Genomic DNA, 14,117 nt, shown 5'->3' on the forward strand with positions numbered 1-14,117 from the left:
CAACTGCATTATGACTTCAAGTAAAATACATGCAATACAGAGCACTACCTGGCTGTTCTCTAAACAGTTTTCAGGCAAGGAGAGGTGCGTTTCTAAGAGTGTGGCTGAAAGGTATACATTTGTACCTGCAAGTAAATATCAGCAACCTATCTGAGGAGAAAAATGCACATCCACAGCTACTGGTCCAGAAGCAATTGGTTTTCCAGCAGTTTCCTATATTTAATCTAAATTCTGCACCAGCTATATTAAATGTAACAAAGAAATGCAACCCAGAAATTATGCCTGGAGCCAAGTCCATTAAAGGTACTTCGGAATAACTAGAGACCAAGCACCTTAAAAGCACCAGAAGCTATTGATACTTAAGAGGGGGGCTGTGAGTAATCGCAACTGCTGCATTAGAGAGGGGAGGGAGAAAAAAAAAAAATCAGCCAAATTACGCTTGGTTAATTCAGAGTAACAGATCTGCCCCCAAGTGAATTGGAGGCCTTGAATTAATTCTGTTATGACAAATCAAGATAAACGTTCCCCCTAAATTGCATGCGATTTAATTAATTTTTGAGATCCTGGGGTTTTTTTTTTTTCCTAGCTAATAGTTCACATGCTCCTGTGCTGTCATTGTGCTTGAGTGGGCAGACTTCAAAGTGATATTAAATAACCAACTATTAGATTTACCTAGCACGTCCTATTGGAAAAGTGCCATTTAATTACCTAGCCTGTTCAATTAAAGGGACAGCATTCTCTGAATATAGCAGCTTGCTGTTGATTACCAGGGAAATGAACTCGCTGTCTTGGCGGCGCCTCCATTCCTAAAGCTACCCCCTCCCCAAACACACCCTCCACCACCAGCCACCAACAATCCCCCCGCTCCGGGCCCCCACCCCCAGCCGCGCGGCGCTCACTGCGGCTGCGGGCGCCACGTGAACCGCCCGAGCGGAGCCCCGGGAGGGAGCGTGCGACCGGCTCGTCCAGCTCCCGCCCTGCGCTCGCCCCCTCGCGGGCCCGAGACCGCCGGCCGGCCGGGCGCCTCGCCTGCGGCCTCGGGAGCCGCCGGTCCCCAGCCCGGCCCGGCCTCCGCCCGGCCGAGCGAGCGAGCGAGCGGGACCCGGCACGCCGAGGACCGCCACCCGGGCTTCCGGCGCGCTTCCTCGCCTCCCCTGACCTGGAGCCCCACCCGCCGATCTCCAAACTTCCTCCTCTCGCCGCACTTTCCGCGCCAGTCTTCGGGCCCGAGGTGGGGGTGGAGGAAGGAGGACTCGAAGAAAGAGAATCGGAGTTTCTGAAGCTACTTGGTGGCGCTAGGATAGAGCTGGGGGGTCGCTAACTGCGGGGGGGGGGGGGGTACGGCGCTACCCAGGTTCGCCGACCTTTGTAATTTTGTAAGGTGGCGGGGCCAGGGTGGTGTTGGCCCCTTTAAGGCCCACCCGCCCCTCCCTCTCCCCTCCCCCCCTTGTCTTTCCCTCCCTCTCTTAGAGGCCAATTTTGTTAATTAAATGTTTTGTTTGCGACGCAGCTCTCATTCATTGCGGACACGTCATTCGGAGCAGATCTAAGCCAGAGACCAGATCTCATTAGATAAAGCCCATCAGAACTAAGAAAATGGAGGAGCCACTAATTAAAGCTTTTAATTGTGCGGATTCGCTGCAGCAAGGCAGCCGCTTTATCTGCAATCTTGGAGGGAGAAGAGGCAGAAGCCCAACTCTGCCCAATCGACACTTGGTCGCGCAGGGGTAAGGGACTGGGGAAAGGCAGCACCCCCACCCCACCCCCTTCCTCCCGGACATCTCCCAGCTCTCCCGACGGTTTTTAGCCAGATCTTTGGTTGTTTTCAAAAAACCACAACCTCAAAGTCAGACAGTTTAAAAGCCCCTTAATAAATCGCTCTGTGGTCCCAGCTGGGGCCCAAAAGCCAGAGGGTCCCTTTCACCTGGCGGCTGGCGAGCGGATTAGTCCCGCTCCTCAGCGACCGTCCCTGCAGAATTGAAAGCTCCTCCAACAAGTGGACTGAGGGGAGACTGAAGGAGGGAGTCGCTGAGGGGAAAAGGAACGCGAGCCTCCCCACCTTCCCACCCTTTTGGCATCTTGATGGGCAGAAGGAAGGAACACTGAAGGAATACTTAGGAGACCCCTTAAACTTGGCGGGTGGTGAGCCCTGAGCAGTGTGAGGGAAGCATCAATTTGGTACTTAGCTAGCACTCATCTCTCCCGGACAAATCTAAGGTTCTCAGGGTAGCCTCTAGTTCAACAGCAAGCCTGGGTCCAGCTTTCAAAGTCAGGGAAAAAGAAAGGAAGAATATGGACCCAATTAATTAAGGCTTGGGGCTGGGCACACAGTCTCCATTGCTCCATTAAGCCACGAGAAAAACACCAAATGGGCATTTATATTTGTTCCCAAGAATAAGGAAAGGAATGGAAGTGATTCCCAGGAAGCCACTTGCCTAAACGTGTCCTCAGGGAATGCAAGTGGACCCATCTTCTTTTTAATTAGTGGTAATCAGAAGCGAAGGTTTTCTGAAGGCCCTTGCAGAAGAGATGAATCTGTACCATTCACCGCTTGTGAGCAGTACTGTCAATTTTTCGCCTTTAAACCACCCTCCTTTTTACCACAGTTTTGCTCTCTATTTAATTACAATACTGTCAAAGCTCATGGCATTGCTTAGAAGGAGGACCAGAAAGCATTTACACCCATTCTGCTACTGATTTTCCAACATTTACTTCTAAAAGAACACTTCGTAAAATTAATGCTACCATCTTAATTTAAAATAATAAGCCCTTTCCCTTCCTATAATTCTTTTACTTGGCTGACTGAGGAGGCCAGCAAAGAGGACACAGGTTGCATTATTGGATAACCAAATATCTTATTCCATCATTTTACACTACTGATATCACTGGGGTAAACATACCCATACTGAGCTCCGAACTGCACTGGGATCTTTTGCAGTTTTAGACGCAGAGTGAGGAAATCACAATGGAGGTAAACTTTGCACAAAATACCTCACCTATTGATTCACCCGCATAGAAGAAAGAGCAAAAAAAATTTCTAATCTCTATAAAGAAAAGAGTTTAGGGCAGAAATTTAAACAAAACTCAACTCTTAAAAGTGAGCGTTTCTCTAGTATCAACCATGTGCATGTGGGTGTTTTTTTTTTTTAATTACTGGATGTTGAAACAGAACACCTCCTAGAAGCATTCATGTGCATCAGTCTATCAAACCATTTACTCAAATTAAATGTGTAATCCTTCAAATGCCTCCTTTCAAATTAATGAGTTTAAGTAGCTTGAGTTCACCTGAAAAGATCCTATAGGCACCTGACCTCCTGAATTCTTTCCATTAATTGCACTGAAACTTGTTGGAAAAGGCTGCTTACATGGGCATATGAATGTTCCTATACATTGCTTTAAAATGCAAGATTAGTATAATTCTATAGCCTCTTTTCCTAAATCTCTTTTGGGGATCAAGGGTAGTGATACAAATGACAACAACAAAAACCCAAAATTTGAACATTCCTCAATTGAAAGAGCTGCAAATTCTACATCACAAACCACACACTAATACTGAGTATTGTGAGCCTCCAAGTATCAGTACATAAAGAAAAACATTACCATTAAGTTTCTTTTTTCTTGTTCAGGTTTCTTTGCTGTAAGAATGACCAGTCTTTTTACTGGTGGGTAATCAGCATTTTTCACAAGGACCACAAAGAATGAGTCCGTTTTCCACTAAAAAAAGTTTAAAGGTGCTTATGTAAATACCAGAAAAAGCCATCACCATCGGCGAATCATTTCTCACCAACCACACTTAAATTTTTAAGTCAATCTTTTGTTTCCGAGTTCCTAGGTGGGTCTACCTTGCTTTAAGAAAGCAGCTTAACTCCCACTTGAAATGTTTATTTTTAGTGGAGGGTCCAACTGCGGTAGACCACTTGAAATCCTCGTGCTGAGGATCCTGGTCCCAACCTTTGCACACCTAGAGGCCCAGTCCCACCAGATACACAGTTTTTACTTAGTGCGGCCTTCGCCATTAATTTGCCATTAAAAATTGGAAGATTAACACATGCTTCTTTAACCCCTTAAATTTCGGTCAACCAGGTTTTTGAAGTGAAGGTTACAGGGTATTCTCAGAGGTGCCTGCTCCTTTGCTCAAAACCCTTGGTAACCTTTGGCCTTGCCATTGCTCTGCCGGCCCATGTCGGGGAAAGGCAGCCAAGTCTTACCTAATGTAGTCGTTTCTGCAAAGGATCATGCCGCTCTTGGTGTAACAGGACGTGCCGATGTCGCCCAGCTGTGCCTGGCAGCAGGAGCACTTGAGGCACCGGCTGTGCCAGTAGCTGTCCATGGCATAGAGCAGAAAGCGGTCCGCAATCTTGCCCCCGCAGCCTGCGCACCGCTTCCAGGAGAGGGAGCCGGCCGTCACCGGGGGCGGCTGTGAGCTGCTGCCCGGATTCACCATGGTCTGCGGAGAGCGGGAAGGGGACGGAGCGAGAGACAAAACAGGGGCGATGGAAAAGTTAGTAATCGCCGCGCGAGAGCGACTCCTTCCCCGTCCCCCCCCCCCCCCCCCCCGAGCTGCTGGAAGGAAGCAGCAGGGCAAGGGCGGGAAGGAGGATGAGGGGGAGAGGGAAGGAGGGAGGCTTTGCCGGCAGCAGCCGCCTGTTTACTTTTCTCAAGCTTTGTTCTGGGGCCACGAGCTCCCTCTCAACTTTCCAGCGCTCGCCGCCGCTGACAATTTCAGCTTGGGTACTGTCAAAACTCCGAGAGCGAGGCTCCGCGGCGCGCTCCACCCCTCGCGGCACCTCCTCCCGGCCCCCGCCTCCGCCCACTGCCCCCTCCTCCCCTCCTCCGCCGCCCGCCTCCAGCAAATGAGGGTCAAACCCACCCACCGCCGCGCCCGGCCCCTCCCCAGGCCCCGCCGAGCCCCGAGCGCTAGCCGAGGGGAGTGGGGAGGCGGCCCCCGCCAGAGCCACGTTCCCTCCCAAGCTCTGCCCCGGGAAGTGCAGCTGCAGTTCACAAGTTGGAAATAGTTCGGCTTTCTGAAAGGGAAGGAGGGAGGAACCGGCAGAGGGGAGAAGGAGTGCGCGATGGTGGGAGGGGAGTCGAGGGGACGAGGGCGGGGTGGGGGGGGGGTGCGGTGTGTAAAGTTGCGAAACTGGTTTTTCGTATTTTAAACAGCACCTTTCACATGCCATTGTGGTGACCGCCATCTCCCATTATTGTTCCAAATCTCATTTCGTTTTGAAGATCAATGAGTGTTTTCTCTGGGTTTTCAGGACACAGGCAAGAATAATAGATCATTGAACTTTAGGATGCCTGTTAACTTCCTATACAAACACTCTCCACTTTGGTCTCACTAATCTGCCCTTGATCAGCAATTTAAATGCTAAAGCTTTGTTCCTCCAAAAGGGCGGGGGGCGGGGGTTACATTACAGATAATATGCGAGAAGGCACTGTTAAAGGATGCACAAGTTATATCCGAGCCAGTCCTGCTGTCACCAAAAACTGCTTTTAAAAATTCCCCACTCTTTCTAATGAATGTCACGAGAGAAGCAACTGGGGTATAATATAGGAATCAATTTATAAAGCTTAGCCTAAACCGATTAATTTGTTGCCTCCAATCCGGAGTCCAATAAAGTCCTAGTGTTCCTCCAGTCACTTATTCTATAAAAAGATCAAGTTATTTACTGCCAATTAAGCAGCCTGTTTTGTCTTTGTCCTCTGTAAGCCGAGAGTGTGGGCTCCCCTCGAGGCTCCCGGCTATCTGCTCAAGACATTCAGCTGATACCTCAGAAGGGAGAGGGCGAACTTTGCCTGTCCCCGGCCCAACTTGGCTGCTGCAAAAAAAAAACGAGGGGAAGGGAGCGAAACAAGGACTCGGATTCCTTAAATAGGCCGATTTAAACACATTTCCTCCGAAAGAGTCCCGGAACGTGTGTCCAGTGACCGCACAATAAACCAGAATAAGAACTGCACCAATTAAGCTGTAACAAAACCCTGAGACTTTGGAAACAGGACCACTCTAAAACCCATTAGCATTGCATTTATCCGAATGCATCATACCTTTATGTAAATTGATTTATCTGATGCATTTACTCGAGGAATTGCTTTTTGTTACAATTTCAGCCCTAACCCAAATGAATCTGCATTTCCTGCCCTAGGTCTTTAAACTGCCCCCCCCCCCCACGTTTTAATCGCTCCGAATTCCTTTTTAAGAGGAGAGGGAGGGAGGAGATTCCAAGCTCTTCCCCGCCCCCATCTTTGGTGAGAGGTAAATATATATGTATATTTTTTTTTTGAAAAGGAAACATTACACTGAGAAAAGCATCCAGTAACCCCATTAGCTAAAGCTCTTAAGGACAAGCAATACCTTAATGCTGATTAAATCTAAAAGAGATGAATCAAGAGGACTGACCAGAAACTGACTCCCCTGATAACTAAGGACGGGCCCTCATCAAGTTTCATTTAGAGTTGGAAAAAAAAAAAAAAAAGAAAGAAAGCTTTTAAGTTAAATAGGCTTATACTCTAGTAATTACATAGCCAAGCAATTTAGGTCCTGGGATAGTCAGTGAAATAGAAAGCAGAACTGGCAGCTAGAGGCAAAATCTGCCCCCCTTTAACAACGTCTCTGGTGTTTTTTAATGGAGACCAAGGGAGGGACAAACGTAGCGCTGGCAATTTGTAGTACAAAAATGGATGCTTAATTCATGTCTTGATTTTAATTAGGTGATTCACCGGATTCCTCCTGGATTGGAACAAAAGACTTATAAGCCAAGAGGAATTTTTTAAAAAGAACCAGCAATACTGAATCCTGCTCACTTAGATCCTTTCTGCCACTGTTTCAAAAATAGTGTTGGGGGGGGGTCGTGGCTATTTCCCCCACACTACTTCTCAGACTTACACCCTTAAAGCACCTCCTGCCTCTCCCTGCAGAACTGAAAACATCCCCACCCCCCTCCAAGGTCCCCACCAGCCCCGTCTCCAAGAAGAACCCTTTTGTAAGCAGGAACCGCTACAAAGCTGGCGGCCCGGGGCTGCCCTCCGTGCTAGCTCGCAGGCCGGCCTCGGTAGTTTCAGACTCGCGCATTATCTAAGCCGACGTATTGTTTACTTGCAATTTGGGACGGTCAAGGGAAGGAAGCCAAAGAAAACAGCCCCGGCCCAAATCGGCCCCCTCCTCCTTCTTCCCCCTCCCTGCCCGCGGCTCCCCAGCCGTCCCCTTACCTGCTTTTCCCCTATATTGCAATATTGCGAGAGGCGGCGGCGGCGAAATGCGAGCGAAGCCGCTCGGCTTCCAAGGAAGGGGCGCCTTGGCTGGCGGAGCTGGAGGGAGGGGGGGATGTTCTCGCAGAAGCAGGAAAGGGGAGGAGGGGGCTAAGGGCTGCTTTTTTTTTTCTTTCTTTTTTTTTTCTTTTTTTTAAACGCGCTGCTCTGAGGCTGGGTTGGGGGGCCCCGCGTAAGTGGCAGGCGGCGGGGAGCAGAAGTGTCAGTCTCGGTCCTCGTCGTTCTCCTCCGCCTCCGGGCTCCGCGCGAGCAGCTGCAGGAGCCCTTGGCCCGCGCGGCGCGGCTTCAGGAGCGGCGCAGCGGCAGCAACTGCTGCAATCGCTGCTGCAAGTTTGGCAATGTGGCTTCACTTTGTATATTCCCCCGCCCGGCGGCCCCCGCCCCGCCCGCGCTCCTCCCGCTCCTCCTCCTCCTCCTCCTCCTCCGCCTGCCTCCCGCCCGTGCGCCCGCCCGCCCGCTCGCTCGGGGCTGCTGGCGGCGCCGGCCGCTCGGCCGAGCTCCCTGCAGCTCCAGCCAGGGAGCGGCCGCAGACACAACAGCCCCGCGAGCGCAGGCGGCCGGTGCGGAGGCCGGGAGGCGGGCGCGCCCGGGAGGCGGGTTGCTGCGGCCGGCGGGGCCCGGCGCGCTGGAGCCCGCGCCGCTACCGGGGCTGCTGCCCGGGCTGCTGCTGCCCGGCTCGGAGGCGGCGGCGCTGGCCTCTAGCCGGCTCGCTCGCTCCCTCCGCGGCTCTTATACATGTGTTACTGACAGAGCAAAATCCCAACTACTCCCCGGCTCTGCCGCCGACGTCAGCGACCCTCAGCCACTGGGCGGCCGGATTGTTCAGGCGGAATAATAAAACCTGCCAATCCGGGCAAGGACAAAGGGATGACTGAAACGAGACTCCGGGGGCGGGGGAGGGAGCGAGGCGGCGGGGCGGGCCGAGGCAGCAGCGGGGGGGGGGCCGGAATCAGGTGGGGAGAAGTCACCCGGGCGCCGCCGACCCCGCCGGGGTGGCCCCCAGCTGCCCGGGGTGGCGAAGCGAGACGCCTGGGACCGCACCTGCCCCCCCACCCCCGCGCGCGCGCGAGGCACCCTCGGGACCTGCACCCGCTCGCCTCTCGGGGGTGGCCGGTCCCTCGCGCCGAGACGAGCCCCTTAGGAAACTTACTTCACATCTGTCTCAGAAATGGGTCTCTTCCAGTTGAGGTAGAAAAGCTTCCCGAAATCTCAGGGCGATGGACTTCACACACACGCAGAAGAGATGTTTCTTGAGGTTTTTATTGTTGTTGTTGTTGTTTAAATTCACCGTGTTAGAGATTTATGAACCTTAGTGGCGTTTAACAAGGTAGAAACAGTAAGGAATTCAGGAGTTCCTAATACCGCCTGCTTACCGCTTCTCCCCACCAACCTGAGTATAAACTAATTGCCCAGTGGCATTTCATAGGTATTTGTCAGTTGGTGGTGGTAGAAAGATCACAGTCCTTACTTTCAAAGTTAAGGCAAACTTCAGGGGAAAAGCCTTGCCCCCTGTATCCACCCCACTGTAGAGGATGAGAGGCCAAGTTATTGCAAGGTTAGAAATCTCACAGCCTCTGGAGAGTAAGAAAGGTTACTTCTAGTATAAATCAAGTTTTGAGGAATGCTTTTAGGGTGGTAGTCTGAGTGTCTCTTTCCAGGGCTGCAGCTCAGCCTAGATGCGTGAATACCTAGTCATTCAACTTTATCTGCTCTGCCAAATAGGTTTAATAAATCTCCAATCTGAGGCTAATATTAGGTCTGATTATTATTAGTAAGTTCCAGAGAGATTTTTCTGGTGGAAATTATCATGAACGTGCAAAGCCCTTCTGCTAAGTATCATTAAGTAAAACCAGCCTTGTGGGACAAGTTTTCATACTGTATTACACAAAGTACTGCTAGATTTGAGGAAAGGAACCTGCAGAAGAATCTGGCTAGACAATGCAGATGTTAAACATCTATGGTTTTAGTGTCTGTTTGGGGGATTTCTGTCTTTCAAACCATCAAAATTAAGCCTGCAAAAGAAACTATAGTCATTGCCTACAACATCAAGCAAAAGACATTTTTAAATACCGATTAGAATGCTCCTTTTATATTTGTAGCACCTCGAAATTCAATGGCTTTCTTTTATTGATTGGAACTTAAAGTTGCATTTTTATGATCAAGTCACTTTCTGCACGTATATCAAAACTTTTTTTAAATCATTAAAACTATAATAATAATTAAAATATTCTGTACAGAAAATAGCTGCAGATGGGTGTGGTTAAAGAAGGCCAACTTAAAAAGATGTAATGTTCCTTGAAGGCTGGTAAAGAAAACTCAATTAAACCAAATGAGGAAAGGAACCCCGTAAACAAATAATACACACGTTTTAATTCCCTGGTTCAGTTTCAATTTGTTAATAATTTATAATAAAGACGAGATGACACAAGATCTTAGTAGGCTGCAATTAAGTTATGATTTGTCACGTACAAGTAAATTTTCTGCTCTGGCCCTTCATTTTCTCATCCACAAATGAAGGAATTAAGCCAAATCGTCTTTATTTTTCCTTTTGTTAAAAAATGATTTTCTTATAGAACACATAATACATAGGTCTGGAATGAATTGTGGTATTTTAGTTAGTCCCCAAAGTATGTACACTAAAATGAAATCTTTATTTTAAAATGAAACGTTAGAAAATGAATCAGACATCAGATATTACTGAGCAATTATCCAAAGCATCGTAGTTTTTGTGGAAGGAAAGGAAGAAAGAAGGATGGGTAAAACTTTGAATACAGACCTCTAGGGTCGAAGGAGCCTTGGGGGTGGTTTCAGTGTTTTGGCTCTGACTGTGTGTGAAGTGAGGACTTTACACATGTCCCTGTAGATTGGAGTCGGTGAGAGTATATTACCAGAGACCTTTATTTGCTGATGTTATGGTTATAGAAATACAAAAGCGATCATGGCTAACTCTCTCTTCAGAGGGGTAGGAAGTAAATACATTCACTGTAATCAAAATTCAGGTGTACTTTAACCACAGCGCCACCTCTGGGTAGTCTTTATTTCTGCATCCCTTGCATTTAGTGGTAACAAGATTTGTAGTCTGAAATGGCCAGCTTGAATGAGGCAGCAGTGTTAATCTTTTATTTCCACTGATGCTAAACTCACAAAAACTGTATAAATATAAGTTCATTATGGGTTAGGCAGTTCTGTATTCAGGTGTTCTCCAAACAGATATAAAACAGTGCTCAAAGTAATCCTGGTATATAGTAAAACTACCTAAATTCAAAATAATAGTGTTATAGTGTGCCAAGCAGTTCAAGAAACCTCTGCTGATGTCATGCACTCATCATGTAACTACTTACCAACAATGAGAAATAAATACAGTGCTTTGGAAAAGAAAAACTCAAATCGTGTCTTCCTTGAATCCTAATTAAATGTAGGAATCATATTGATATGAGATCAAGCCCTGCTTCTCCCCACTTACCCCAAAATGATTTGTCCATACCTTACCTTGTTCTTCTTTAAGTCCTCCAATCATAATCATTTTTCCGTTCTCCAAGTCACAGTTCTCTAAGAATCTCCAGTGGACAGCCAGAGGTTCTACACAGACCCTCGTCACCTTCTGTAAACTCAGAAAGACCAGATTATTTAATGCTGATATGGCAGCTTCCACATCAAAGTGCCCCAGGTCTTTCTCAAGGAAAAAAACCTTTTAACCTTTTAAAGTCAATGCAAAACTGTTTTTGAAGGCAGTCTTCCTAGAAAGGCATTTTTTTTAATTTTATTTATTTATTTATTATTTTTGGGGGGGTGGCATTTTTTTTAATCTGCCTACATTATTGCTGCCATCATAGAGATCCCTTAAAATCAAAAGATTCAGCCAAAGTGAATCTGAAAAGCTTGAATCTGGGGCAACAATTCCAAAATATAAAAGGTGTGGAGAGAAGAAGAGGCAATAATAGTTACCAAGTTTTTGGGGTGGTGGTGTTGGTTAGCGGGTGTGGAGGTACTGCACAGTTGTAGAGTCAGAGAGGCTGCTACAGCATTTTAGAATAGGGATTCATCTACAATATGACACAAATGAACTTATCTATGAAACAGAAACAGACTCACAGACATAGAGAACAGACTTGTGGTTGCCAAGGAGGGAGGGGAGTGATGGATTGGGAGTTTGGGGTTAGCAGATGCAAACGATTATATATGAAATAGACAAATAACAAAGTCTTACCGTATAGCACAGGGAACTATATTCAATATCCTGTGATAAACCATAATGGAAAAGCATATGGAAAAGAATCAGTTATATGTATATAACTGAATCACTTTGCTATACAGCAGAAATTAATACAACATTGTAAATCAACTATACATCAATAAAATAATTTTCAAAAAAGATTAGGGATTTATAATGAACTCAACTTATCTAAAAGACTATACTTCAAAGAACTATATCTTGACTTTAAATATTGATAATACTTTAAAAAACTTACTGCTTTTTGTTAGTATTTTTCAAAATCCCTTATAAATATCTCATTAAATGTTTCATGTGATAAAGGGGTAGGTTGTTGCTTTTTGAGAACATCTTTTTCTTTTTTTTTAAGCAATCCAAATGTCTACATTTGCTAATGTCCCACCGAATTAATGTTAATCAGTATTTAGTATTTACCCTAACCTCTCTTTTATAGGGTAATATAAAAAGCATAGCCAAAAGTCGATTTTCTTAAAATAAAACAGAAGATCACTGAGGAAAAGGAAACAGCATTGATGCTGTTGTGATCAGAAATATTATTTACGATGTAGATTTTGCTTTTAATTATCCTACTTGATTAGGACATTTGAAACTCCTGGAAATGATGGGAAAGGTGGAAAAGATGATGCAAAAGAAGAAAATACATCTGTGACACATTATTTTGTCTGACATAGCAAGGCCACTTTTACTATAGTGGCAAGAAATGACTCATTTTCTTCATACATGCTTATCAGGGTAGGAACAGGACCTTAAAAATCCCCCAAATGTGCGTCAGAACTATCAGCAAATCTTGATATATGAATATATTTCATAGTGATGATATTATAGGAAAAATTACTTGGCTTACTCCTGCTACCTATTTCTAGGACTGAATTCTGTCAATAATATTCAAGCACAAGTGATATTCTACATATATCATTGCAAATAAATTATCAGACTATATATGTGAGTATGTTATATGTTCATTAGGGTCTTTGAAATGGTCTACTGGGCCCACAGGCAATGCTTATTAAAGTCGAGTTAAATCTTAGTATGGATAAATTTAATTTTGTAGTAGTTACAAAAGAGGGTATGTAGATGACTGGGCCATTTGTATATTTGAGAAGTGGTTATTACTAAGAATATATATTAAAATTATAAATCCAGTAGAAAATAGCAATTCCATTTAACATTAATTACTGTTCCTCTCCAAGACGATGGAAATGAGCATTTATTGATAGAGAAACTAAACCATTAAAGCATAATTCATCCCCTCTATGTTCCCACTAACTGTTCTTGGTAAAAGAAAGACTAATAATTCAGAAATTTCAAGTACCCCAAACCACAGCTTCTTTAGTTAGTGTCACTTTTAATTATAATATTGATATAATTGTTTTTTCTCTATGTAGATTTGTAATAAAATGTAATATTTTAAAGTATAATACTGGTCTCTATTTGCTCACAAAAAAGTTGATGAAAATATGATAATATTTATTCATCTAATTGTAAGGAATAACCCTGGTAGAATTAGGGAAGTTCAATCCACAGCTGTCCATAGACTTGAAAAACATATATTTCTTCTCTATACAGTGCCATAAATTTTTTTGAATAAAAAGAACAACGAGATATGGATTTTTTTAAATAATAAAATTGGATAACTCCATTGACTAAAATGTGTTCCCTCCACTCAGAGGTACACATTATAATGTCATCATTTATATTTCTCAACATAAATCAAATTTCATAATAAAATTGTTTTTGATGAATCACCACTTCTTTTCTAGCTTCAAAACATTCTGACAGAGAAAGCAAATTTGTCGATTTCTCTGTATGATAAGAAATCACTGAAAATATATTTAAGGCCTTTAGTCTAAGATGATCATTTGTGGGGGCAGGGGCAGGGAGAGTTTCCTTTAAAAGGAAAATATTCAAGCCATTTTAAAATTTGGGAAAACAACTCAAGAATAAAATAGACTTTCTTTCCAGCATTTTTTCAGAGCCATCTGTTGTGCTTTCTGACAATAGGGCTAGGAGAAGTCATTACAGAACAATACTATGGAAACAATTTGCTTCAAAGAAAGAATGAAAACTTAAACAACACTACCTTTGTACATGTTTGTTCTAATTAGAGGGTTAAAACATCCAAGCATTGTACCCAGATGCCACTCTCTGTCCTGTTTTTATTGCTTTTCTCCACTGAGATAACATTTAGCACTGCATTGAAATTTCTACTTACTGTTTGTGTCCAGTAGTAAATCCTGGCACATTATTAGAATATCTGCCTGTTATCAGCTCAGTCAGGGAATGAATTATTGACTATAACTCATTGCTGGGAAGACTCCGTATGACACTCCAGTGAAGTTTTGATAATTTCCAGAAGTCATGGTAATTTATGGAAGGGGGTTTTGATTGATCTCCCACCACCTATTTTGCACCTATCAGTAAATAGGACACATATTGATGGCCTACTTGAACTACATTAAAAATATGAGGAATTCACAACTTAAGCATTTCTTTCCTTTTTGTTTTCAGTACAATTTCTACTAAAACAGTAACTCAGTTTCTATTAATTTTCTTTTGTGTGGTTTACCCATGCGAGTGGGGAAGCACAGATCTAGACTGTCGAGTGCATAATATCAAT

General features: G+C 45.0%; 1 protein-coding gene across 3 annotated transcripts in view; it reads right to left on the minus strand.

The window, feature by feature from the left end:
- Positions 1–7,654, minus strand: part of LMO4 (LIM domain only 4) — a 16,754-nt gene extending 9,100 nt beyond the window's left edge. Inside the window, exons 1-3 of one of the 3 annotated variants that reach the window (XM_057713911.1) lie at positions 7,210–7,654; positions 5,167–5,249; positions 4,209–4,447 (exon numbers count right to left, since the gene is read on the minus strand). In XM_057713911.1, coding sequence (XP_057569894.1) covers positions 4,209–4,444 — 236 coding nt within the window. In that variant the 5' untranslated portion in view covers positions 4,445–4,447; positions 5,167–5,249; positions 7,210–7,654. Of the gene's footprint in view, positions 1–4,208; positions 4,448–4,652; positions 4,806–5,166; positions 5,250–7,209 lie in introns of those variants that run through there. The other 2 variants (XM_057713931.1, XM_057713922.1) reach the window with 2 other exon arrangements.
- Between the last annotated feature and the right edge of the window lie 6,463 nt (positions 7,655–14,117).

Source organism: Hippopotamus amphibius, chromosome 1 (assembly GCF_030028045.1).
Source record: "Hippopotamus amphibius kiboko isolate mHipAmp2 chromosome 1, mHipAmp2.hap2, whole genome shotgun sequence".
Classification (NCBI taxonomy): domain Eukaryota; kingdom Metazoa; phylum Chordata; class Mammalia; order Artiodactyla; family Hippopotamidae; genus Hippopotamus; species Hippopotamus amphibius.